Source organism: Sturnus vulgaris, chromosome 12 (assembly GCF_052056855.1).
Source record: "Sturnus vulgaris isolate bStuVul1 chromosome 12, bStuVul1.hap1, whole genome shotgun sequence".
Classification (NCBI taxonomy): domain Eukaryota; kingdom Metazoa; phylum Chordata; class Aves; order Passeriformes; family Sturnidae; genus Sturnus; species Sturnus vulgaris.
The window spans coordinates 2,261,401-2,288,785 of record NC_142254.1 but is presented as its reverse complement, the minus strand read 5'-3'; the positions used below and the strand labels follow the sequence as shown (position 1 = coordinate 2,288,785).

The window sequence follows — 27,385 nt, the reverse complement described above, 5'->3', positions numbered from 1 at the left end:
TCACCTCCCCAGGTGCCCTGACAGGATTGGTATGAGGCCCTGGATCCAGAGGGTCAGGCAGATGGCACTAAGGAAAAAATTCTGTCTGGAAAGTCTCCCAGTTGCTCTTCATCTGCCAGACAGATCACAGCCTCAAGTATTAAGAAGAAAAGAAAGGTAGTGGTAGTAGGTGACTCCCCTGTAAGGGGAACTGAGAGCCCTGTGTATCAACTGGATTCATTCCACAGGGGAGTCTGCTGCCTCCCTGGGGTCTAGGAACTAGATAGCACCAGGAAATTCCCTAATAACTAATGAACTTCATCTGCTCACCACTGTCTCTGGGGTGCAGTGACCATGAAATAATAGAGTTCTCAATATTTGGTGAAACAAGGAAGGGGCATCAACAAAACTTCCACTCTGGACTTCTGGAGGGCAGACTTCAGCCTGTTCAAAAGACTGGTTTGGAGAGTATCTTGGGAAACAGCCCTTAAAAACAAAGGGGTCCAGGAAGGATGGACATACTTCAAGAAAGAAGTCTTGAAGGCACAGGAGCAGACTGTCCCTGTGTGCTGAAAGACGAGCTGACAGGCAAGACAGCCAGCCTGGATGAGCAAGCAGCTTTTGAAGGAACTAAGGGGAAAAAAAACAAAAAAAAGAAAGAGGACAGAGGGGCTGGCAAGTCATGAAATGTTTAAGGATGTTGCCAGGTCATGTAGAAGAAGATTAGAGAGGCAAAAGCCCAATTAGAACTTGCGGAAATCCAGTCATTGCAATCAACCTTTCCTTCCCAAAATGCCATCCTTGGTTGGAATAGACATGGAACTGCAATGCTAAGTGCTGAGCTCCTGAAGCCTAGGACACACACCCTAGTGCCAGAGATGGTTTACTTGGCCTAAACCATTCAAAAGCACCAACACCCCCCTGAGGCCATATGTTAGTTTTAGTCTTGGGCCATGTATCTGATTGAAATGCATTTTTCAAACCAACCTCCTCTTCTCTTCATTCTCATCTTCCTCAGTAGGAAAAGTCTTCCACTGGAAGTGGGCTGTGATGTTACTCCTGTTCTCAATGAACATGGTTGTATAGTTTGACGTGTTGATAAAAGTCTTCCCAATCTTCATGGAATATGTGCTCAACCCAATGTTGGCATCTACAGCTTCTCCGTGAAGGTTTGTCTGGATGCTTTTTTCACCTGGAACAAAGCAATGAAGAGTCTTTGCTCAGCTCACTTGCTGATGGAAGCACAAGGAGCAGAGCAAACAACAGGTTGCACTAGAAAGTGTCACAGCTTTTAGCTGTATTAGCAGTTCCATGGATCAGTACATTTGTCACATCCTGACAGCTCTGTATGTACGGCGTGAGGATGTCCTGGGCACCTCCCTAAACACCTTATTTCTGAGTGTGTTTGTAGAGATTTGGCCCCAAGCTGACAGTAGGTACAGTGAGATTGGTCAGATGTGCTCAGGTGACCCACTCAGATCACTGGGATTTCTGCATCAAAGTCCTTCAGGTGACGCTGAGGAGCCCTGTTCAGTCCTGCCTTGCCCAGGGTGTCCCTTGGGTACCCCACGAGTCTCCTGTCTCTCCAGATCCCTTGGATCCTTTGTTGCTGACAAGCAAATAGGCCTGGGGGCATGTGGGCAGAAAAAAAGAGGCCCAGAGGAACAAGTGAAGTGACAGCCCACCGAAGGAGGGGACACGGGCAAGGAAACACAACCAGCCCGGCTCTGCAATGTGACAAACCACTTCAAAATGAACACCATGAAAATCATCATCATCTCCCTGTCCAAACCCACAGCCACATCAGTCTTGAAATACTTTATATTGTTCTGATCTCAAAACCCAACTGGAGCATTTAAAATGAAATAAAAAAGAGACAAAGGAAATATTAATAAGAACCGAGCAGCTTCTATATGAAGATTGAATGGGATTCCTCAGTCTAGAAATCAAATGGGAGATAGATCTGAGAGGTCCGCAACAGCATGAATGGCCTGGGAAATGGGGACGAGGAAAGATTTGTCCTGATTTGTCACCAAACAGGAACTTGAGGGCCTGAAAATGTTATTAGACAGAAACTAAATATATGTGTAGAGGGCAACATAGAAAAAGGGTCTGTGACAAGCCAATGGAGAAGCAGCATACGGGACAGAGGTGTGCAAGAAATACATTGCATTGGAGAGGGTCTGCTGGAGACCTCACACCTCACATACAGCACTGCTCAGCAATAAAATCAAACTTCTCCCAGGCATAGCCACACGATAGTAGAGAATCAGGGTTCCTCCTTCCTCCACTCAGCAACTGCCAGCAAAACAGGATTCCAAAAATCTTAGCCCTGTTAGAGGGGATCCACTTTATCAACCCCCTAAACACCAGTGAGTTCTTAGTTTTCTTTAGGGTAAAGCTGGAACAGGGGAGGGGATTGCTGGAAACATTGCTGGAAAGCTGGAACATCTAGAGGGAATTGAGGAAGATGTGACAACAGGGAGTGATGTGGAGAACTGTCCTGTGCCCTGTGCAGGGCCCAGCACTCACCTGTGTTGCAGCACACTGCCAGGGACGCGGAATGGTCACCAATAGTCAGCGGGTGAAATTCCACTGTCACCTGCATGGTGTCACCGGCGCCCAGAGTTCCCCTGGCTGGAACCACGGAGAAAGGACTGCAACACAAAGACAGGGATCAGGACTCAGGGGGACATCTGGGGATGGTACTCCTTCTGCAGTGCAGGTCACTTCAGCTCACTTGGGAGCTGCTCAGCGGGGAGCAAACAGATGACAGTCAACAGAAGACAGACAGAACAGACGGGATCAGAAACAGCTACTGACCCACTTGTGAGGAGATCCAGCCCTCAGAAGATCCTGTGGGATAAAACGACCTCATCTCCCCCATACTCTGGCAGGAGCACATCAAAGAAGCAGAACAGGAGGTTTCTGTGTATTTACCAGCAATGCAGTCTGGGACTCTGGGTTGCCATCCAGGCTGGTAACAGTTCGCTTGGCCCACCAGAGAAACTGTGCAATGTGTTGGAAATAATTATGTAAATGTGTTGGTGCACTTTGGATTTAGCAGGAGCAATTAGGATTGGTCACCAGGTAAAGAGCTCTTGAGCCTGACAAACACAAGACTCTGTGCTTTGATGCTCAGGGACAGCTCAGGTGAAATGTGCTTCTGCCCAGCAGCTGCTGGGCTTGGTGCTCTTCTACAGCCCCACTGAGGAAACAGAAGTTCCTGGCCTTGGTGATTTGCTGGTGATCAATCTGTCACTTAAGAGTGTGTTCTGGGAGTTTGGTGATGAATGCATCACATGCAAAAATAAAGAGAACATCTGGCAAGCTGAACTTTACTCATGTCAGTAGTGACAGCTGATGAACTTGCTTCAGGTTCTGCTCATTAAGGACCTATGGCTGCAGTTATGGGCCTGACCTGTTCCCATTACCACTAGTGAGAACATTGCTATTGGCTGATGGAGAGGCCTTGGGCCAGCAATGTTTATGTGCTGGACGAGAGACTTTGGAGAGAGGGCAAGAAAGACAAAGCCCCAGCAGCCCCAGAGCCAGATTGAGCCTGCCCTCAAATGGCAGAATGGGAATAACAATCCTGGAGGTGACTTCAGGGGTTGTCTCAGAAAGAAAGTATCTTCTTACTTTCAAATTATCAGGAGAAGAGGATCCAGCCAAATTCAGGACTCAGTTGTCAGGACTGAAAAACTGAGTGCAAATCAGCCCCTGCAACTTCTACATCCCACCCCGGGCTGTACCCACCAGACTCCTCTATTACTGCTGTAGCAGCCATCTCTCACATAGACCTGGCTCCCCAAGACCCAAGCACACAAGCTCTACAGTTAAACTTCACTCCTCTGATTTTCAGCCAACATCACTAAGCTGTTCCCTGAGCCCACACATAGAAGGGCTGTGAAGGAGACATCCCTGACACTGTAATAACCAAATGAAAACCATTTGGTTGGGGCTGGCAGGCTAAATTTTGGCCTTTTATCTGTTAGTTGTGAGCTGTTCTTTAAGATTGTTCTCATCCTGTTAGATCTACCCTATCAATGAATCACTACTGCACCTGACGGTCAGAAAAGATAAGGTATGGAGATATGGAGGGGGTTTCAATAGGTTGAATGGGTTTTCTTCTCTTTTTAACTAGGACCATTTGCATGCTTGTTTTCTTGTATGGCATCTAAAGACAGGTCCAGATCTCCCAATGGCACCTTGCAATCCCCAGACACTGGTCTTGCTTTGAGCAGTGTGTCTGCTCAGATGATTTCCAGAGGTTCCCCTCCAGACAAAGTTATTCTATACTTCTGTCTTCTAAATCAGCCCAATTGCTTTTCACATATTCACTAAATGTCTCCTATTTCCTATACACCTGTGCATGTACCTATGGGCATGTGGTATATTGACAGGCATTAGAGGAGCTCGCCCTTTATGAAAGTTGCCAATGAAGAATTCAGGATCTCTTGGCAAACATTTAACACAAACCAAAATGAAAAAGCAGCAGAAACACAGGAACTTCGGAGTATTTAAAAAGAAATCTCAAAGAAAGGGGGAAAGACCTTATTCAGAGATTTAAATCATCCCTTTGAAATTTTCAACTGGCTTTCAAAGGTTTGTCATAGAACAGAAGAGGTGACTGATGTCCTCAGCTGACAAGGGAAATCAGATCAGCTTTAAGTACAAGGACCTGCACCGGCTGCCCAAACATAGCTCATGTTGGGCATGTGATGCAGGGACCACTGGAAAGCCACGTGCCTGTGGCCTCCCAGAGAATGGGTCTATTTGGCTGACAGTGGGGAGTAACCATTTCAGAAGCTGCTTGTGCCCAGGAAGGTGCAAGCCAGCTACTAACATGTTCCAGCAGCCTGCAGGAAATCTGGGACAGAGAAAGCTCAAAGGCTGCATCCTGCATAAAACACGGGAAGCAAGAGCAAATTGCCCCACATGTCCTGCCCATTTCCAGCCAGGGCTGCAGGGCAGCAGCTCCGATGCTCCGGTTCCTTTTGTTGCTCTTGACCAGCTCTGTTGTCTCCCAAAGGGGTTTTGCACAAGGACAGATGAGCTGCCTCACCTCTGGGTGCTCAGCTGGTAATCAGCTGCCAGGTTCCCGATGTTGTGAACCAGCAGAGTCTTCTGGGTGCTGTACTTGACTGGGCACTCCGAGAAGTCCAGCTGGTCAGGGAAGTCCAGGATAGCTCGGGCACCAATGGCCCGAATTGGCACAACTATCCGTTCCCTTGCAGTGAGGCAGACGAGCTCGTGGCAATAATTCTGCAGGAAAAGAAACTAGCTCAGCACAGGGCATTTAGTGCATCCCCATGGCAGAAAAAAACCCATTTCCTATAACCCTTCAAGGGCATCAATTCACCTATTCCACCCCAAAATGAAGACTAAGTTCTACTAATATGTCACATTTGAAAGGCACCAGTGCACTTTGCAAAACCTGTCTCGGTGGCATTAAGCTCTTGTGTCACTTGGGTCATACAAAGAACTGCCCTAGGCCACCACAATTTTTGCTCTAAATTTTAATGATATTAAATAATTCCTAAGTCCCTTCTAAGGAACATGGAGCTAGGGAACACAGGACGTTCCTCTTTGGGCTTGTATTCCTGCTGTTTGAGAATAGGACAAAGTGTTAAACTGACTCTAAGCAGCAAAAGGAAGATGAGAAAACAGCTGCACCCAAAGCACATCTGACCTGGTGTAAAAACATCACTTGGCTCAGAACTCCACTCTAACTTTGCCTCTCCAACCAAGTCAGGAGAAGAACAGTGCTAAGAGGTAGCGGGATGCTGTTGGAAAGAGCCTCTCTTTGTTTCCCTGCAAGGCTTCCTGCCTTCCATGATGCCAAGTCCTAAAGCCTTCTGCATGATAAAGCCTCCAGATCACAGCACTGAGATCTGACTTGCCAGGGCCTCAGCACTGGTATTCAAACCTCCACATAAAAGCTCCTTTGGCACAGAATGGGTGCCAGTTGACAGAGGAACCACAGTGACAGGCATGAACACAGAGCCACAGCAGTGTCACTGCCACAGGCTCTGGGATCACAGGTCTGCCTGCAGGTTGTACCTGCCCTACACGAGCTCTTTCAAGCAGGCGGCCAAGTCCCCTGCAGCTCACCAACCTCCTGCTGGCTAAGGGCCCCTAGAGCTCAGTGTGCCTGTGCCAGGCTGGGCTCACGGGCACAGCACATCCTCTGCCCTGGCCTTGCAGCTGTGTCGTGGTCAGTTGGGCTCTGGGACAGCACAACTGCAAGGCTGGAGAACAGAGGCTGTGCAAAAGCACCGTCTTTGCTCCAGCCCAGGGTGAGGCAGGCAAGCAGTTGCCAGTCAGGAAGGAGGAAAGCTCTCTGACCTCTTTGTTCCTCTAGTGTTTTCCATAATAATTAAACCCTTTCCACTGTACCTAGAGATGGCCGAACATCCATCAACACCCCTTGTGGGACACATATTGAGAAAGTAAGAAAGTTACAGCCTGAAAAATATTCCAGGCTGGAGCTTTTCAGCTCTGTTCTCAACCAATGAGCTGGTCCAGCTCAAGGCTAGGGAGAATTTCTCCCAGGGTGATAATTTGGTCAAAATAAAAAGGAATTAAGAACAAGATAGAACAGCTGTTGGGGTACGTGACCAGGCCCTAAGCATGGGGTGTCTTCTCTCTGAACCAATCACCTTTTCTCTACTCTTGGGGTTGCGAGTCATGCTATAAAACCAAGTGTGTTTCTGAATAAACTTGTCTCTTTCTTCCTGTCATGACAGACCACCATGTAGCTGTGCATCTTATTTCCGCTGCACTTAAAGGGTTAAAACCCCTTTCCACGGCTACACACCCCTCTGTCATTTTCATACTGTTCCCCGTCCATCTTCCCTCGGGAATGCTGAGCAATGTGCAAGGAGAGGAGGCAGAGCCTGTCAGGCCTGCGTGCAATGCCTGACACCACATGCCAAGGTGTGAGTGGCTGCAGGCTGCCTGCCCACAGCCTGGAGCCAAGCCCACAGCATGGAATGGGCCGTTGCCAGAGTGCAGGGAAAACAATGGCTTTGGAGATAATTCTGAGGTTTGGCTCCTCCAGTCTCACCTTCATCTCGTCGGGGGTGAAGCGGATGCGCAAAGGGGAAGATGTGCCTGGTGGCACGATGTGGAACACATCATTGGGGCACATCAGCTCAAAATGAGGTGATCTCTCCATGGAGACCTTCACCGGCCGAGGAAACTGCAGGAAAGACATGAAACAATGATCATGCAACTTGTGGAAACAGGACGAGAGGAGAAATGTCCATGCCCTGGTGACCCCTTTTCCAAAGCTGTGGAGGTAAAGGCACATAATTCACAGGGGTCAACTTGAATCCCTTCTGTCTGCGCCCAGCATTTTGGCCAGGGGTAGTAGGGCAATGCCAGGTGGGAAGGAAGGGCCAAGCAAGTCAGCATCAGCAGGATGGAGACAGAGCACCTGAACCAAGTCATCTGCATATTCAACAAGGCCAAAAAAAAACGCTGGCATGTGCCCGCACACAGCCATACAGTCGAGGAACACAACTGGTGACATTGTTCAAGTTTTTTGCTCTCAACCCTCTTGGGAAACTGCAAAACAATCACCATTTCTTCAAGTGAAGCTGAAAACCTCCAGGCGCACATGGCTTTGGATGTGCTGTGGTTCTCCAAAGGGAAAGCAGAGCACCACATTGCGTTTGGAAAACCTGAGCAGAGCCAGATGAAGCTTAGCAAGGACCTAAAGTGGCACCTAAAGGCCTCCTGCTGCTTCTGCTGCATCAATCTGATTCCAGGGCTGTTTCAGAACACTTTTCCTGCACTGCCAATGCCATTAATGATAAGTGATTGCAGCATCAAGTGGAGAAGACTCAGCCTCTGAGCCTTGACGGTGAGCTGCACAAAGAGAGCCAAACAGGCTGAGAGAGACAGAGATTCCTACCAGGAGCCAAGATTAGCCAAGGAGACACAGGATGTGGTATACACTCAAGGCAAAGCATGAGAGCAGGTACGAGCTGTACAGCCCTCAACATTCCTATCAGTCCAGCGCTTTCATGAGAAGGAAACTCCTTTGGGATAGATACCATCAATGCATTGCCAAAATCAGGCGAGAATTCCCTGCACAGGAAGATTTCCACCATCTTGCAGGACAAAGGCGCTGAGACATTTTCTTCTGGATGTGCTGCAGCAGATAACTTGCTTTACTGTACACTACGTGTACTGTACACTACTGTACACTATGTGTACTCTACTATGTGTACACCACTCTCCTCTCTCAGCACAGTCTTAAAGTTCCATGTCCCAGCACTTACCTTGTCCTTATTTACGAGAGACAATACCATTTCAGAGACCTCATGAGTGACGAAGTTCTCAAATACCAGCTCTGGTGGGGAAACCTGGAACAAGCTCTGTTTCTGGTGAACTGATGGCAACTGGAGAGGCAAGAGAGAGCAGGGAGAGGTTCAGCTGCTGGGAAGAAGGTTGATGAAGGAGACTTTTACACTGAGCCCCAGTGAAGTACAGACTCTGGGTGAGCACGTCTGCCCAGGCCACACTGGGGAAACAGTAGCTCACCCACCTCAGCTCTGAGCTGATCATGAGCTGCTGGGCCACACAGAGCAGGCTCAAGCCAAGCTGCTCTTTTGGCATGTATTTCTGCAGGTTTCCTCTCCAGAATGGCAGGCAGCACTTACCTTAAGCACATCTCTGTGCCCACGGAGTCACAGAGCTCTGGGACACTGACTGAGCACTCATGGAGTAAGTAAAACCCATGAATTTACATTCAGACTCCATGGGAAACAATTTTGGGATGTCCCTTACTCTAAGAAACTGAGGCCCACATAACTACAGATATCTTTTTTGATCTAGAACTTAGACATCAGTAAAAAGAGAACAGTACCAGAGGAGGTGTGGGAGATGAGGTGATATTTTGCTGAAGCCAAATGTTAATAAGTGAAGGAGCGAAAGTTGTTGGTTCTATGTGTTTGGATTTGTTCTGGTTGTTTTGTTGCATGTTGCTGAGCTGGGAGAGGGATGGGGTTGAAGACCTGACTAAAAAGATGCAGGATGAGAGGGGAGGGGGCAGGAAAGTTGGCGGTCGGGAGAGAATTTGAGTTCCCGAGTACCCATCCAATGGCAAAGGGGACAGGGACCACTCTAGCCAGGTATAAAGGGGATAGAAAGATTGGAAGGTGTGTTTGTTTGTCTGGGGTGGGAGCAAGAGATGCCTGGCTCAGCTGAATCATTACTAATAAACAGTTTTCTTTTGCTTCGATGATTTTGTCCCCTATACTTGTATTTAAACGTTAGTGCGTTTCTAACAGAGTTAAAGGCAAACATAAAGTAACACAGAAGTTGGGAAAAAGACAAATGAGGTGAATGCTGAATGAGGATAAGGTTCAGTTCTTTTAGCATCAACTTGGGTGAGAGTAGAGTTGGTATCTCCTTTTTCCATGAGCTTTAAATGGGTGCTTTCTTGTAACCTAGTATTGCTATCTTATTTGATACGATTGTAGAGGCACGTCTGGAAGGACACAACAGCAAATGCTTCTGGAGCAGACATTGCTTTGAGAAAACTCTCCCCTGCTTTGTCTGCTTTCTCCAGCCACACTGCTGTCAGTCCAGAGACACAAGCAGGTCTCCTGTGTGACCTCACGGGAGACTCAGTCTGCTGAAGGGAGTGGCTGCAGCACGCTTGTCCCTTAGTTGTGCCCCTCTCTGAGGTGTTCCTAAGGCCCCTCTCCAGGGCAATCCTTAACCAGTTTGTTACATGTCTCTTACTGCCAATTTCCTGCTCAACAGCCCACCTCGGTCACCTACCCATTTCGTCTGTGCTTTATACTGAGCCAGTCCTGCAAGAAAAGCAGCTTTAGACACACCTCTAAGTAGGCTCTGATCCAGATAAAGCACAGCCATTCCCCTCTGCCCAGGGCAAATCCCCTGTACATCTGGCAGCCTGCAAAATCTAACATCCCATCAGAGTCCCTACACATTGTTCCAACCCAAGGCGTTAATGCAATTAGTTTTGTTAAATCTGAAGGAATTACTGCAGGTCCTCGGCCTTCAAAGGCCAATGCTGCCACTCTGGAGGGAATCCTATGACCCCAAGCACTTGATGGTGACCACACCAAAGCAAGAGGTGGCTATTTCAGCAGGAGAATGGCAAATGGTAATTTTGTGCCTTTTGTGTCCCCAGCCTTCCCCCTGTTGTTTTAGCAATGGCAGCTACACTCCAACAAATCCCAGCAGCTTCAGCAGAGGTTATTTGTGTTGGCTTAGTGCAGATCAGGACTCCAAGTCCACCACCACCAGCAGTTTGCAATGACAACAGGACCTAGACACTGAGGTATTTTGCTGGAGGCAAGCCTGTCAAAAGCACACACTCTCTTCAAACTTCACATCAAACAGAAAAGAAAAGAACAGGAAATGGCTACCTTTTGACTAGTTCCACTCATGGGTAGAAATGGGCCAATTCTGGGCAGAAAACTCGCCCCATTGCTGGCCTTCTTCTTCACATTGAGAAACTTCTCCCTCAGGAATCTGGAGGGAAGCAGCTGAAAGGCAAAAAAACCCAGCTAGAGCCTCAGAGATGCGCTTGTTCAGAAAAGCTTTACTTGAACAAGTGGCACTGGTGAATAATTTGTGATCACATCGTCTAGGACAGTTCCAAAAGCCCTGGAAGTTACCTGCTGAAATACTTAGCATCAGTAAACTAATAATACAGGGTGCAACACACATACTCCAACCACATGGCTCTGTGCCATTAGCTTCTGCGTGATTTGATGTGACATATTTGGGGATTTCTGCTCTTTGGGCATTTGTTTCCTCTTTAGTTTCATTGGATTGAGGCAGTGACCTTTTCAGAGAGTGGGGAGGAGCTAGCTCTCAGAACTCCCCTAACTCCATCCCTGCACAACACTCAAAACTCACAGCGAGGAGAGAGCACTGCTGAGAGAGTCCAAGAGATGCATGAAAGCAAAGTTGGCCCAAGAGTGAGGTGCACAGGAAGGTGTCCAAGTTTTAGTTCTCTCTGTTAATTAGCATTTGTGTTCTCCTTCTTGGCTCACAGACCCCTCCACAGAAGAAACCAAAGGGGTCTCCTTGACAGAGCCTCAGCAGTGGGGCATCTTCAGTCAAGTGAGCTGCAGCCAGCCAGGGAACCTTTGTGGCCCTGACTCCACTGCTGTCTGCAGGGCTGGATCTGTGCCCCACACAGGAGATGAGAGAGAGCAGCTGGTTTGGAACCTCTTCTAGCTGGGACCAGCCTTGTCTCTCAAGTCTTTGGGCAGAGTTTGAGCTTTCCCCCCACGTCACACGCCCAAGGGCAGGTTGGTCAGAGCAGCACAGGTGAGTGTCCAGCCTGACAGGAGGAATTACTGTGACAAAGGGAAAGGGAGAGAAGCACATGCTGAGGGCTTCAGCTGTACATTGGTTTAACTTGGCTCCGGTGGCACAGCCAGGCAAGATGCTGGAGTGTCCCTGAAGCAGCACACGGTGTTCCCTAGTGCACCAGGACAGCCCCCACCCACAGGAGAACGGCACAAAGAGGTGGGGAGGGGTCTGCAGCTTCACAGTGCTGCTGGACAACAGGCAGGGCAGGGAGAGGAGGGACACGAGGGGAGTTTCCAGCCTTAACATGGCCCCAGTGGGTACTTACAGTAAAAGACTTCAGTCTTTCTCTGGACAAAAGACGAGGTGTCGATGACTTCTCCGGGAATGCAGAAGCCATTTTGGTGGGAGGATGTCACAGATGAGTGACAATTCCTCAACAAAACTGGAAGGAGCAACAATGGAACTCTGAAAATCCAGAAACCAATTCATGGCAGACTCAAGGGATATACTGGTGCTACAAATTTTAAATTCTTTGAAAGTAGCTAAGTGCTTGTTTGGCGTAAGCAGCCAGTGTCCTAAGGCGTCTAGTTGGACTTTCTTTGAACTATATGGCTACGTTTTGCAATTCCAAGATGGATCATACTGAAACCCGGAGCTAAAAATCTGAACATTAATAATAGTTAGAACAGACAAAGCTGTAGTTTAAATATTACTTTAAAATAGCTTGAGTTGACCTCCTCTTCTTTAGGCTAAACAACCTCTACTCTCTCAGCTGCTCCTCACAAGACTTGAGAGACTGGTATGTTACAGCTAATGGCTTAAATATTGTTAGAAAGGACTTTCTGCCCATTGTGAAAAAACTGTATAATGAAGCTGTGACCACCAAAGCCCACCCCTCCCTGAAAATGCCTCCTGACTGGAAGTTTGGACTGTGAGTTAAGCCACCTAAGGGAACTTGAGACAAGATAAAGGGGACTCTGTTGTCCTATTCTCTCAGGTCTAGGGAGAAGTAAACAAGGCTGAGGGAGAAAAATGTATCCACAAAAAAGCCAAACCCAGCAGCTGTCCTGAAAATCAGCCCTGTCTGGGTTCAGGCTGAGCAAATCATAGGCACAGACTCATCTGCTGAGGCCAGCTTTGCACACAAACCTCCCATCAACAGAGGGAGAAGGAGGAAATTTTGGGGGTATGGCATAACCTCTGGTAATAGGCAGTGGACACCCATCCTCCCTCCCACAAACTGGCTCAGCTCTAAAACTGCCCAGCCCAGAAGGCCCCATCCAGGGGATTCCCATGAGGGACAGCTGAGGAGGTGTCATAACCCATCAAAGTGCCCCCAGACCCATGCCTGAGGCCTTGAACCAGATGACTGCATGGGATGCAAAGTAACACAACAGATCTGAAAATACAGAACCCAATTCATGGCAGACTCAAAGGATGTACTGGTGCTAAAGATTTTCTATTATTTGAAAGTAACAAGAGACAATCTTGTCCCACTGCAGGGAGGCAATGGTGATAATTTCTATTTAATCATCTCTGTCACTCTCTTTCTCCCTCCCCTTCCCAACCACCCTTCCCCTACTCCTCCTTTTTCTATTTATTTTTCTCTCTCTCTTCCTCACATTTACTGTTACATAAAATCCAGGCTTTTGACTTTGGCAAATGGTCTCGTTTGCACCTTAATTCAGAGGCATCTCCCTAATAATTTTGGTAACCAGATCATAACAACCCGCTGAAACTTGAACAGAACTCATTCATCTTTAAGCAGGTAAGTAATCACTAGAGGGAAAAATGTATAGACGAATATATTTAGGAAATGTTGCTTTTCTTCAGTGAAAAAAAAGCCCCATCAGTAGACCATCTATTGTACATCCACTCAGCTGTACATGCCACTGAACTGCTGTACCCGAAGACTGGCATTATTCACATCCTGTATTTCCCTCTGGCATTCTCTTCAGAGCACAGATGTGACAAAACCAAAAAGTACAACGTTAGTCAACCTTTACCTTCAAACCTAATTCGGGATTCGCTGTGTTATGAATGATGTTCATTTTTCTAATTTATCCTGCAACAAGATTAAATTTAATAGTAAGTTTTTAATAGTAACAAAATGCATACAATCAAAGTATTGGAGATGACAAAGTATTGGAGATGAAACAATCAAAGTGCATATCTTTAAGATTCTACTAAATTTGGCAGTAAGTAATTTAGTATAATTGAGGTTCGTATAAAGCATAAGCAAAACCGACCGGGTTTTACAACTTAAACAAACCAATTGTCTCTCTTTTTCTTTCACTCTAGTTACTCTTCACCACAAATTAAAACAACAGGTACAAATAACACAAATTTATGGACAACACTTTAAGCCATGGTTAGTACCTTCTCAGTGTGTTAATTGTTTTTTTGACCCTCTTAATAACAGGTGTTACCAGTCTCTTTTGCTGGAGTTGTAGTTCTTCAAATAAATCAGTTAATGTTGACTGTTGGAGGCTCTTGGAGAAATTTTTCCATCCTCCTGGGTTGTTCCCATTGATTAACGAGGTGTCTGATTCTTTCCCATCAGTGTTGTTTGGCCTTCAGGCTCAATGAGGTTGCAGTTGGCAGCCAATTCAGGATGTCCAGACTTCGATAATGCACCTCTCAAAACAACTTTAAACTGGTATGTTAAACAGCATTGCCATAAAATAACATTTTTTATCACACATACAAAAACCACATCTCCCCTTGGTCCCAAAGTACAGCGGTTCCATGCCAACTTGATGTAGACTGTGGCCTTTTGGCACCCAGTACCCTCCTTAGCTTCACCATGGATTCATTACAATTTTCTTGAGTAATTTGTTTTCTAATTTCAAATATTCTTATACACCCATAAAATTTTAGAAAAAATGGTCACAAAGTGCTCTCATGCCCCAGTGAATCCCCCCATGCGAGCTGCCTGGGATCTGTTGGGCCAAAGGTCCCGGCACCGCTCTTCTACCGTTGGGTAGAAGAATCCATTCTTCTTCCTGGGTTACCCCCAGCTTCTTCACAGCCTCCACTTCTGCCAAGGAAAAGCATGTTTCCCCACCCTGTGCTTTTGCTTCCCGAAAAGCCACACTCACACTGTGGTTTTCTCCCAGGGCTCCCCCCCTGCTTCATTATCAGTCAAATTGTTTCTTCTTGTTTTATGATGCTTGTATCCCTAAACAGTCTGTTCAGTTGGTGTTGAATATTGAATTCTGCAGCTTTAAGACTGATTCCAGGAGTGAAAGAGGGGAGAAAAAGTGCAGAATTAGTTATCAGAAACTACACTGACTCTCCTGCATTCCTGCTCACAGACCTAGTTGTCTGCAGTGGACAGCAGGAGAGAACTCTCTTTTGCTTTTTGTTAATTTTTTTTTTCCCTAACCAATTAAAGCAAAAAAGTTCCCTGGAATGTGTTTTTTCTCCTTTTTTTTTTTTTTTTTTTTCTTGAATTATTCAATCTTGCTCTGGACTAAAATCCCAGGAAAGCACTGGAAGCTCACACCGTAGCCCACCAAGCCTGGCCTGGGCCATGGCGTTTCCCAGCACTGAAGGAACTGATACCAGACAAAGTAAGTCAAGCTGCAACTCACAAAAAAACCCTCTTTTGAATCTGTCATCTCTTCAAAACAACAAGAAGATTTGCTGTTTAATATTGTTCATTTTTATACTGAAAAGTGTTTTGCCTGTTAAATAAACAGTTGTTTTCCTCACTTGTCTCTGAGGAAATATTTTTTCTCTAACTAATTAAAAAAAGACTGCTTAAATTTGTTCCCCAGAAAAATTTTATTCCAAAATTTCCTCCCAAATTTACCCTAAACTAAAACAAAGTCCCTATGTCTACTATAAATATGATTTCTTCATTTTGAGAATCTACTTTCAGCTTTATCAAGGGCTCTTCTGGTGTTTCGGTCCTTATTAAATAAATGAGCCCCTGACACCCTAGTCTTCTTGAATCTTTTTTTTTTATTTTGCTGCCTTTTTTTTCCTGATTTATTTTTTTTTTAATGACAATAGCAACAACTGGGTTCTGTAACCCTAGAAACAGGAGAAAAATTTTGTAAATGTCCTTTTTTGTGACAAGAAAAGCACATAGGTCTTGTGTCCTCAGAAGTAGGACCTGATTTTTCTTTCTTCTTTTTATTCTTTCCTGATAAATTCTTTGTGTTTGTGGCTGCTTGTATTTCTTGGACTGCTGCCATTAGAATCCTGGCTTTTATTTTTTTTCCTCATCTCTCCGAACATACACTTCTGACACTTCCTTTAACAACTCCTGAAGCCCCAATCCTGCCAATCTTTCAATTTTTCCAACTTCTCCCTGATGTCCCCCCCTAAGACTTAGCTACAAATTGTGTTTTCAAAAGGACCTGCCCTGCTGGTGTATCGGGGTCCATGCTTGAGTATAACTGCAAATCCTTTCTTAGTCTCTCTAACCATTCTGCCAGGCACTCATCTTTCCCTTGGTGCTCACTCGGAGATTTCCCTATATTTTGTCCCCGGGGCACTGCCTCCTGAATTCCTTGGATAATCATCCACCTGAAATCTCTCGTATTTTGCCTATGTTCTACCTCCTGATTATTCCAGTTTGGATCTGCCATAGGCCATTTCTGATCTCCTTGGTTTGGCTTCTAATGATCTCTATTCCAAGCCTGTATTCCTGACTGTCTAATCATTTCTCTCTTCCACTGTAAACAAGATTCCTAAAATAGACTGCAATTCCACTCAGGTGTAAATATTCAGTCCCAATAACTGATCTAGTCTCTCTGCTACTCCAATATGATCTTTTAGCATCCTGCCCATCTCTTTCTTAAATTCTCTAACATCCCCAGTGTTCAGGGGAACACTCACGTAACTAATAGGTCCCTGTCCTGGGGCCAGATTTGCCATTGGAACCTCTTTAAGAGGGTATAATCTATCTTCCCTTCCTGCTTCCTTGTCCTCTTTGTCACTTTCTTCCTCTTGTTCCCTTCTGCCTCTAGTTCTGTGTGCTACTGGCTCGTCCTGAATAGGGGGTGCATCGGGGACCAAGGGCTGGACAGGCTGGACAGGCTGTCTGTATGGGGGTGGGAGGTGATCTAACGGGTCCCATGGCTTTATCTGGTCCCTTTTTACTGCCTGTCCTTTAGTTTGCAACAGGTATAACGAATAACCTTCTTTTTCCTGCCTTTGAACTACAAATTCACCCCCCCACTTTTGGAAGCCACAAAGCAGTATATTCACTTTCCTCCTGGTTAAAAGGTTCTTTTGAATTCACATATAGATTTAAAACCTGAGAAATCCAATCCTCACATGATCCAAACTCTGGCCAGTATAAATTATTTGCACAAATCTTTTCTTTTGTCCACTCAAACATACAGTACTGTATAATTTTCTGTTTACTTTTTTCTCTTCGGGATTCCCTTGTACCCCAGTATTGTAACACTATCCCCAGGGGGCTGTCCTGAGGAATCTCGCTCCCCTTCTTGAAAACCCCCTCTCGGTTCCCAGGCACACTGGCTTCTTGTGAATTTTTCTCACACTTCGCAACCCCTGGGTCGGAGATTTTACTTTTCCTCTGACCCATCTCTGGCGGCAGCAGCTCCCTTGCTCTCTCTCACTCGTTCTGCGGTTCAACTCCTTCGCTTAATATACATGATCTCACTTCTTTTGCCAACCACTTGGTTCCCACCTAATTCCTTCTTTTCCTTTTATTCTCTCCCCAACTTCTCTTTCTGGCCACTCTCCACAATCCTTCTTAATCACGTACTGAAACTTCCATCTATTATCCTCCTGTCTTGGTTTGAAAGACAGGTATGGTCTAAGAAAGGCAGGAGCCCTTTTTCTGCGATGCAGAGTGCAACCCCCCTCCCTTTTAATTATTTTAGGTCCAATTCAGACACCTTCAGGCAGGAGATATGGGGATAAGAATAACAGTTCTTTACTGGTATCTAACAAAGCAGAAAAACAACAACAGCTATACAAATTGGCAACAGAAACAGTCTAGCTCCACTCCAGTCCCTTCTGGCCGCAGGCCGTCTCCCTGTGCTGTTACCGGTGCTGTGGGGGCAGGGCAGGTCCCGCGCAGTTGAAGAGGGCTGGGTGATGGCGGCCGCGGCCCAGGGGTGAGCGGGGATGGGGAAAGTTACTCCCCCCTCACGGTGTCGGTCGTGGTGCTCAGCAGAGTGTCCGGAGGTAGTAGGGTGAGCTGGGAGAGCAGCAGAGCGATGTCCAAAGGCAGGGAGCATGGATCTCAGCGCTGGGATGGCAGGGGGAGATGCCAGAGCAGAGCCCGGGCTGTCTTCCCACTCCACGAGCCAAGCGAGAGAGAGAGCCCAGCTCCAGACCCCCCCCGTCCCGCCTTTCCTTTTCCGGTTCCCCCCCCCCCCTCCCCCTCCAGCCACCCCCCTACGAGAGAACATTATCTGTCGTTTTAAGGTGTAGCCACAATTACTTAACATAACAATGGGAGAAAATTCCACAGAAAGAAAAGGGCGTAATTCAACCTCCAACATTATCCACCCCTGAATTTCTCCCATACTAATATGCTATATCAAATTAAACTGTTACATTATATATACATACATGCAGTTAGAGACATAGGCACAGTACTATAGGTATTTCACCCTAAAACAAGGTCTCCTTGGGGTATGCATCTGGTCTCTCCATTCTTTTGCATCACCCACCAGGTGCAACCTGGTCCTTGAGCGAATACAACTCCATGGATGGGATTGTCTTTGCTGGAGGCAGGATTCACCCAAACAGTTTTTCCTAGCATACCTCTCATGTGTACCACTGGAACCTTATCTCCATTCGATATTCCCAAGGGCTCAGATTGGGCAGGGCCTGCTCGGTTAGTGGAACCTCGGGTGTTCACTAACCAGGTGGCTTTTGGTAGATTAATCTCCCAGTTCTTGAAAGTTCCCCCACCCAGTGCCTTCAAGGTGGTTTTAAGCAGGCCATTGCACCGTTCAACTTTCCCTGCAGCTGGTGCGTGGTAGGGGATATGGTACACCCACTCAATGCCGTGTTCTCTAGCCCAGGTGTTTATAAGGCTGTTCTTGAAATGAGTCCCATTGTCTGACTCAATTCTCTCAGGGGTACCATGCCTCCAAAGAACTTGTTTTTCCAGGCCCAGGATGGTGTTCCGAGCAGTGGCATGAGGCACAGGGTAGGTCTCCAACCATCCAGTGGTGGCTTCCACCATGGTCAGTACATAGCGCTTGCCCTGGCGGGTTTGAGGCAGTGTGATGTAGTCAATCTGCCAGGCCTCTCCATACTTATATTTGGACCATCGCCCCCCATACCAGAGGGGCTTCACCCGCTTGGCTTGCTTGATGGCAGCACATGTCTCACAGTCATGGATAACTTGAGAAATACTGTCCATGGTTAGATCCACCCCTCGGTCTCGTGCCCACTTATATGTGGCATCTCTGCCCTGACGACCTGAGGCATCATGGGCCCATCGAGCCAGGAACAACTCTCCCTTGTGCTGCCAGTCTAAATCTATCTTCGACACATCTATCTGTGCAGCCTGATCTACCTGCTCATTGTTTCGGTGTTCCTCATTAGCCCGACTCTTGGGGACATGGGCATCTACATGACTGACTTTCACAGGCAGCTTCTCCACCCGGGTGGCAATGTCTTTCCATTCACTGGCAGCCCAGATTGGTTTTCCCCTACGTTGCCAGTTAGCCTTTTTCCACCTTTCCAGCCATCCCCACAGAGCATTGGCTACCATCCATGAATCAGTGTAAAGGTAGAGTTTTGGCTACTTCTCTCTTTCAGCAATGTCCAGGGCCAGCTGAACAGCTTTGAGTTCAGCAAGTTGACTCGATCCACCTTCTCCTTCAGTAGCTTGTGCGACCTGTCGTGTGGGGCTCCATACAGCTGCTTTCCACTTCCGGTTCATCCCCACGATGCGGCAGGAACCATCAGTGAAAAGAGCATAGCATGTTTCATCTGCTGGCAGTTGGTTATACGGTGGGGCTTCTTCGGCCCGGGTCACCTGTTCCTGTTCCTCTTCGTCGGCAAGACCAAAGTCTTCCCCTTCCGGCCAGTTGGTAATTATCTCCAAAATCCCAGGGCGATTCGGGTTTCCAATACAGGCACGTTGTGTGATGAGGGCAATCCATTTACTCCATGTGGCGTCAGTGGCATGGTGGGTTGAGGGAACCTTTCCTTTAAACATCCACCCCAGCACTGGCAGTCGGGGTGCCAGGAGGAGTTGTGTTTCCGTGCCAACCACCTCTGAGGCAGCTTGGACCCCTTCATAGGCGGCCAAGATCTCCCTCTCCGTCGGAGTGTAGTTGGCCTCAGACCCTCTGTAGCTTCGGCTCCGGAACCCCAGTGGTCGGCCTCGCGTCTCACCAGGCACCTTCTGCCAAAGGCTCCAGGACAGACCATGGTTCCCGGCTGCAGAGTAGAGCACGTTCTTCACATCTGGTCCTGTCCTGACTGGGCCAAGGGCTACTGCATGAGCAATCTCCTGCTTGATCTGGACAAAGGCTTGCTGCTGCTCAGGGCCCCAGTGGAAATCGTTCTTCTTGCGGGTGACCAGGTAAAGAGGGCTCACAATCTGGCTGTACTCAGGAATGTGCATTCTCCAAAAGCCTATGGCACCTAGGAAGGCTTGTGTTTCCTTCTTGCTGGTTGGTGGAGACATTGCAGTGATCTTATTGATGACCTCACTGGGGATCTGGCGCCGTCCATCTTGCCACTTTACTCCCAGGAACTGGATCTCTTGGGCAGGCCCTTTGACTTTGCTCTTTTTAATGGTGAAGCCGGCTCCCAGCAGAATCTCAATGATCTTCTCTCCTTTCTGAAATACTTCCATTGCCGTATCCCCCCACACAATGATGTCATCAATGTACTGCAGATGTTCTGGAGCTCCACCCTTCTCCAGTGTAGCCTGGATCAGCCCATGACAGATGGTGGGGCTGTGTTTCCACCCCTGGGGCAGTTGGTTCCACGTGTATTGCACACCCCTCCAGGTGAAAGCGAACTGAGGCCTGCACTCTGCTGCCAGAGGAATGGAGAAAAATGCATTGGCGATGTCAATGGTGGCGTACCACTTTGCTGCCTTGGACTCCAGCTCGTACTGCAGTTCCAGCATGCCCAGCATGGCAGCGCTCAGCGGTGGAGTCACCTCATTCAATGCACGATAGTCCACTGTCAATCTCCATTCTCCTTCCGATTTACGCACAGGCCAGATGGGGCTGTTGAAGGGTGAGTGGGTTTTGCTGACCACCCCTTGGCTCTCCAGCTCACGGATCATCTTGTGGATGGGGATCACGGCATCTCGATTAGTCCGGTACTGCCGGCGGTGCACTGTTGAGGTAGCAATTGGCACCTGTTGCTCTTTCACTCTGAGGAGTCCCACTGCAGATGGGTTTTCTGATAGCCCAGGCAGGGTGTTCAACTGCTTAATGCCCTCTGCTGCCACAGCAGCTATTCCAAAAGCCCACCTGAGTCCCTTTGGGTCTTTGTAATAGCCATTCCTGAGGAAGTCTATGCCTAGGATACATGGTGCCTCTGGGCCAGTCACAATTGGATGTTTCTGCCACTCTTTCCCAGTCAGGCTCACCTCAGCCTCCAGCAGAGTCAATTCCTGAGATCCCCCTGTAACCCCAGCAATTGAAACAGGTTCCTTCCCGACATGTCCCGATGGTATTAATGTACATTGTGAACCAGTGTCAACCAATGCTCTGTGTTCCTGTGGCTCTGATGTGCCAGGCCATCGGATCCACACCGTCCAAAAGATCCGGTTTTCCCGTGCCTCTCCCTGGCAGGGCCCCTCTAGCCCTGGTTATTATTTCTCTCCTGGGCATACATACTGGAGGTTCCTTCAAGGGGATCTGACAGATCATCTTCCCTTCTGTAATACCCTGCACCTCCATGGGAGGCTGAGGCTACCTTCACTTTAGTGGAGTTCCCTCTGTTGGTGTTCCCCTCCCTGAGTTGGCGCACCCGTGCTGCCAGGACAGAAGTGGGTTTCCCATCCCACCTTCTCATGTCTTCCCCGTGGTCACGTAGAAAAAACCACAGGTCAGCACGTGGGGTGTACCCTCTCTCCCTAGCTGGGGGGCATTGGGCTCTACTTTTGGGGTCCATGACTCGCACTGGTGCTGCACTGATCTTCCTCACCTCTTCCCTTATCTCCTTCATCTCCTCCTTAAACTCCTCTCTGAGGTCCTTAACAACAGCAGAGACATGAGCCTGCACTGGGCCAGCCATCATACTCTGATAATTCCTGAGCCTGTTGGCAACAGAACCCACTGTCACTTGGTTGGTATCAGCATCAATCATTGCAATAAAGGGGGTATATTGAGATGGGCCCAGGTTTGACAGATTCCACAACATCTGCCCTGTGCACCTGACCTTGTCAGGGTCATTGTCATGCTGTCCATCCCTCCCAAAGAGCACCTCCAGTACTGCCACTTCTCTCAGCTTTTGGATCCCTTCCTCAAGGGTATTCCAACGTGTTCTCTGGTGGTACTCCTGCATTCTTTCCCTGTGGACAAATCTCTCTCTCACACTCATTAAAAGTCGCTCCCAGAGGGAAAAGAGACCTGTCTCCCTTACAAATACCTGATCCACACCTGAGTCCTGGGTCAAGGCTCCCAAATTCCTTGCCTCAGTACCATCCAGTTGCACACCGGTACCCATAAGGTCCCAGACCCACAGTAACCAGGTTGTAAAAGCCTCACGGCCCCATAGTACAATGTCTTTTCGCAGGTTACGGAGACTCTCGTATGACAGGGACTCGGTGATGATCTCAACTTCTGGCTCCCCTGCTGGTTGTGAGGGGCCCCCTTCCTGACCCTTATTATCTAGGTGCCTTGTTTTCATCTTAGACTTCCTAGTTTCCACAGGGGCAACTGCTGCTGCTGAGTGCCCTTGCAGTTCAGCTGGAACCTGGACAGATGTAACATCTGTGGGTCCCACTGCTGCACCATCAGAGTCTCCCTCTTTAAAGCAGGGGGAGGGTTTCTCACCAGCTGGGGAGAGGTACTCCTTCAGCATCTGGCCCATCTCACGTATCTCCTTTGCTAGCACCCCCACCCATTCTGGGTGGTTCCTTTCCAAGGTGGGCTGTGGAGCAGGGTCAAACTCTGGGTTAATATCCCTAGTCTCTGGGATAGGATCAGGCTCTGGGGTAACCTCCCTATCTGGGGTAACCTCCCTAGTCTCTGGAACAGGATCAGGCTCTGGGGTAACCTCCCTAGTCTCTGGGACAGGATCAGGCTCTGGGGTAACATCACTAATCCCTGGGGTAGGTATCAGGGTTGTTATCCAAGTCAATCTCCCCTTATCTCTGAATATTAGATAGAACAGGTTTAACAGGGATATAAGCAACACTAGCCACAATATAATGTCATTAGCATTTAAAGTGGATTGGAACCCCTTGAAGACTGGTGGGGTGAACTTCAAAAACCCTGTTATGGGTTGAGAAAAAATTTCACCTGCTGGCACTTCCTCACAGTAAGTACCATTATTGAAGTAGCCCCAGAAACACACACTTAGAGTGTGATAGCTCTGAATCCATGTGGCCATCTTCCAGAGAAAATTAAAAATCCATGAATTCCTCAACTGATCAACCCACATAATAAACTGGATAATAGCCACAGTAACCTTGGTTATGAAACTCATGTTTAAAAAAGGGCTTGCAAATGGGAGAGATATAGCAGTGACCACATGGAGGCCAATCCAGGGTAAGCTGGACAGCATGGTGTCACCTACCACAAGCTTGGGTAATTTAAGAACTGTTATCCCCTTTTCTACCCCTCTCTCAATGCCCTCAGGCAATGCCCCACGTTGGGCGCCAAAATCTGTCTTGGTTTGAAAGACAGGTATGGTCTAAGGAAAGGCAAGAGCCCCTTTTCTGCCATGCAGAGTGCAACCCCCCTCCCTTTTAATTATTTTAGGTCCAATTCAGACACCTTCAGGCAGGAGATATGGGGATAAGAATAACAGTTCTTTACTGGTATCTAACAAAGCAGAAAAACAACAACAGCTATAAAAATTGGCAACAGAAACAGTCTAGCTCCACTCCAGTCCCTTCTGGCCGCAGGCCGTCTCCCTGTGCTGTTACCGGTGCTGTGTGGGCAGGGCAGGTCCCGCGCAGTTGAAGAGGGCTGGGTGATGGCGGCCGCGGCCCAGGGGTGAGAGGGGATGGGGAAAGTTACTCCCCCCTCACGGTGTCGGTCGTGGTGCTCAGCAGAGTGTTCGGAGGTAGTAGGGTGAGCTAGGAGAGCAGCAGAGCGATGTCCAAAGGCAGGGAGCGTGGATCTCAGCGCTGGGATGGCAGGGGAAGATGCCAGAGCAGAGCCCAGGTTGTCTTCCCACTCCACGAGCCAAGCGAGAGAGAGAGCCCAGCTCCAGACCCCCCCCCCGTCCCACCTTTCCTTTTCCGGTTCCCCCCCCCCTCCCCCTCCAGCCACCCCCCTACGAGAGAACATTATCTGTCGTTTTAAGGTGTAGCCACAATTACTTAGCATAACAATGGGAGAAAATTCCACTGAAAGAAAAGGGCGTAATTCAACCTCCAACACCTCCCAACAGATAGTTGAACCTGACTCATTCACTCCCTTCTTAAATCACTTCTCCGAGCATCAGCACCCTTCTCAAAGACTTTTCCCGTGAGTTCTCGGGCTGAGACTTTCCCTCCCGGTCCCTCCCGGGGTATTCACTCACTCTCCCCTTTCAGACATTCCTCACTCACACACAAGCACACAGCCGCCCCCTTTACCCAACCCCATGGTACTCACACAGCCCGTTTTCACACAGGGTTCTGGTGCACAGGACGTTTTACGGGCACCTTTCCCTTTCTGCCGGCGTTCCCACGGGAGCCTTCTTCTTCTGGCGTGCCTCCTTGTAGCTAGCTTCTTTTCTTTATGCTTTATTTTAATTTGGAACTCCTTCTCCAAGAGAGCCTGGTCTAGCCTCGGGACCACCTTAACAACTGGTGGGGAGCTCCTTGCCAAAACTAGCCACTCTTCACTTAGACTGGAGTTCCCGGGTTTCGGCACCAAGTTGTTATGAATGATGTTCTATTTTTCCAATTTATCGAGCAACAAGATTAAATTTAATAGTAAGTTTTTAATAGTAACAAAATGAATACAATCAAAGTATTGGAGATGACAAAGTATTGGAGATGAAACAATCAAAGTGCACATATTTAAGATTATACTAAATTTGGCAGTAAGTAATTTAGTATAATTGAGGTTCGTATAAAGCATAAGCAAAACCGACCGGGGAGGAGCCCCCCTCCGACCGGGGGTACGGGGAGTGGCTCGCCATTCCTCACGTACCAAAGCATCCAGGCTAACAATCCCACTTATATACTGTAGGCTACAGAAGTTTCTAGAAAACTCCTCCTAGTTTCTATTCCTAAAATCTACGCCACTATGTTGTATAGTGCATGCTCTAGTAATAGGTTAGGGGGTCTCTTATCCTTTTGAGGGTCTTATTTCCGATGAAGGCTCATCGTCTTCATCAGTGACCGAGGTGTGACCCGCAGGTAGCGCAGGCGCCCTGTGTGACTGAGCAGATGTTTTCCATAACAAGACTTTAACTGAGTCCCATGCTTGGAATCATCCCATTTTGGCCCATTTCAAGGTCAAAACTTTCTATTTCTAGATGCTGCTTGTCAGACCTACGTCCTTCTACTATTCTTGTTTGACTTTCTTCCAACATCCTTCTTCGACTTCCAACATCTGGAAGATGTCCTTTGCCCTGTCTCACCCATCTCCCCCATCACTCTGTAATAATTGTCTTTCTATTGATCTAAATACAATTTTGTTAATATAGTTACAACTTAATTAGCACGAATCACATTTATCCTACATGCATACTATGCTTGTCTTACAGGCTTGCAAACCCCACTGCTATGTTATTGAAGCCAGAGAAGGAGTGATCCCCACTAGGGATGAGGTTCCTGTGACAAGCACAGCAACCCTGGATGACACTGGGCTTCTTGCTGACACTGTCCAGCTGTTCACTGGGAACAGCCTTTGGACCACATTTGTGTTGGTGGCTGTGGGCACTGGCACAACAATTGTCATAGACAAACCATTCGTCCCAGAGCTCAGCTTGGGAAACCAATTCAGGCAGGAGATCGCCCCAGCTCTCCTCCTGTCTCAACAAGGAGCAGTTTTGCTGTAGTTCTTCAAGAAAAAATCTTCTTCAGTGTTCAAAGCCCTGACTCCTTCCCTGAAGGCAGAGATTCCTTTAGAAACCTGTGATGGCCACTTGAGAGTTGTTAGATACCCTCAAAAGCCACTGAAAGGGAAACCAGTTGCTAAATGGCCACTGAATTGTCTTGATTCCTAATACATTTATGTCCTGACTTGATCAAGGAATGCTCTCGCAGGCTTCCTCAGAACATGAGGTTCCCAAAATGGCGCCCGGATGAGGCGGTCCCTCGGTGTGGCTGAGGGACTGAGGGAAGATGGCATCACACCCTTCCCTTCCAAAATGGTGCCTCCCAGGCAAGCAGGGGCCCCAGGAGCAAAGAGACAGGAGGGTGACAACCCCCACCAGGAAGGCAGGAGCCCACAGAGCACTTCCAGAGGCAGATGGAAACTTGCTGGTTTGTGTGGGCTCAGCAGCGCCGCTGCCGCCACTTGCTCCTGCTGTTCGTGGGCTCTGCTGCTGCCCTGCTCTGCCCAGCACCTCGCTCGGCACAGATTGCAAAGTTCACTTTGAAACAGTTTCTAATTGCAAATGGCTACAAGTGCAAAAGTTTCTACAAATGGCTACAAGTGCAAAAGTTTCTACAAATGGCTACCAGTCAAAACCAAAGGTGCTGCGAACAGGAGAGGCCCTGCTCCCCTGCTTTCCTGTCCTGGAGCTGGCAGACGATTTTTACCAGCTTGCTGGGATCATCCAGAAAGTGCCTCCGAGCTGGCTTTTAGAAATGCCTGCAATCATACCCCCACACACAAGGTCCCAAAGTGCAGGATCTCAAAGATTGAGCAAAACCTTTGGGCACAGATAGATACAAAATACTGGAACAGTATGAATCACCCCAGAACAAACAGTTTGCAGGAAAACACCAAGTCCCGTTAGCCCGGGCAGGAAAATGCTGCATTACCATTATAAGCATGTTTCTCTTTGCAATAATGACATCAGAAGGGCAGCTTATCAAACGCTGTTTCTGATCCACATTAAAAGTTGGAAATGAAGACAGTGTCCAAGCTATTACCACCGCAGATTGCTCATTGGGAGCAAGCTGATGTGATAATTGATAAAAGATTCGTGTTAATCACAAAAGCATTGGGTTTTGCATAAACCAGAATACTGAGTTCTGAAGTGAAGCATGGACACTAGATAAAGGAAATTATATGATAAAATAATTCTTTTTAAAATCACCTTGTTATGTTATATTGTGTTGTATTATGTTACATTATATTATGTTATATTATATTTTCCAAATAAGTTATATCGGCTACCAGGTTGCATAATCAGATTTCCCAATAGCACTTCCTGCCTTTGTCTGATCAATACAGCCTATCTCAAAAACCAGATTTCCAGAACTTCTCTGGTGCTTATCTCAAGGATGGCTATCTGTGACTGATTATCAGCCAAAAGCTTTGTGAATTTGTGTATGGATATTTATTCAACAACCACTGCTTATGACAACAAAAACCCAAAAATTATTGATTACAACGAGAAACCACAGTATAAGAAGAGGCTGCAAACCAAGGTTCGGTGGAGCGGGGAGTGGGCGGTGACCCCTCACGTTACCCAGCGCTGCTTGCTCTTTCTATATCAAATAAAATAATCTAAATTTTGCTGAATATCGAGACTTTTGTCTCTCATATATAACACTGATGACCAGGGAAATAGCTACTCCCATACTATTCTCCATCATCTATTCTAGGCTCCTTCCCTGTATTTGTCGGTTCAAAGTAACAAACAGGGGCCACCATTTCCAACGGCTCTCCTGGAGTGTGGGACGTCACAGCCCATCTGAGGAGGAGGGCCAGAGAGTCTCAGCCCTCAGTAGCCCCAAGGCCGAAGATGATTGCCAGAGCCCCAAACGTACCAAGCCCGTGTTTGGGCTGGAGCCACCGTCGATGGAGCTGCAGCCAGGCGAGTCTGTGGACAT

The 27,385-nt window shown here is 47.7% G+C and overlaps 1 protein-coding gene across 1 annotated transcript; it reads right to left on the bottom strand.

The window, feature by feature from the left end:
- Positions 1-1,453: 1,453 nt before the first annotated feature.
- LOC148222328 (axonemal central pair apparatus protein HYDIN-like) lies at positions 1,454-27,385 on the bottom strand. The gene is made up of 6 exons (XM_088172244.1): positions 27,323-27,385; positions 8,274-8,393; positions 7,052-7,186; positions 5,048-5,247; positions 2,512-2,636; positions 1,454-1,605 (listed from the first exon to the last, which is right to left on the bottom strand). Exons 1-6 carry the CDS (start codon positions 27,383-27,385, stop codon positions 1,454-1,456), a joined length of 795 nt encoding a protein of 264 aa, XP_088028370.1.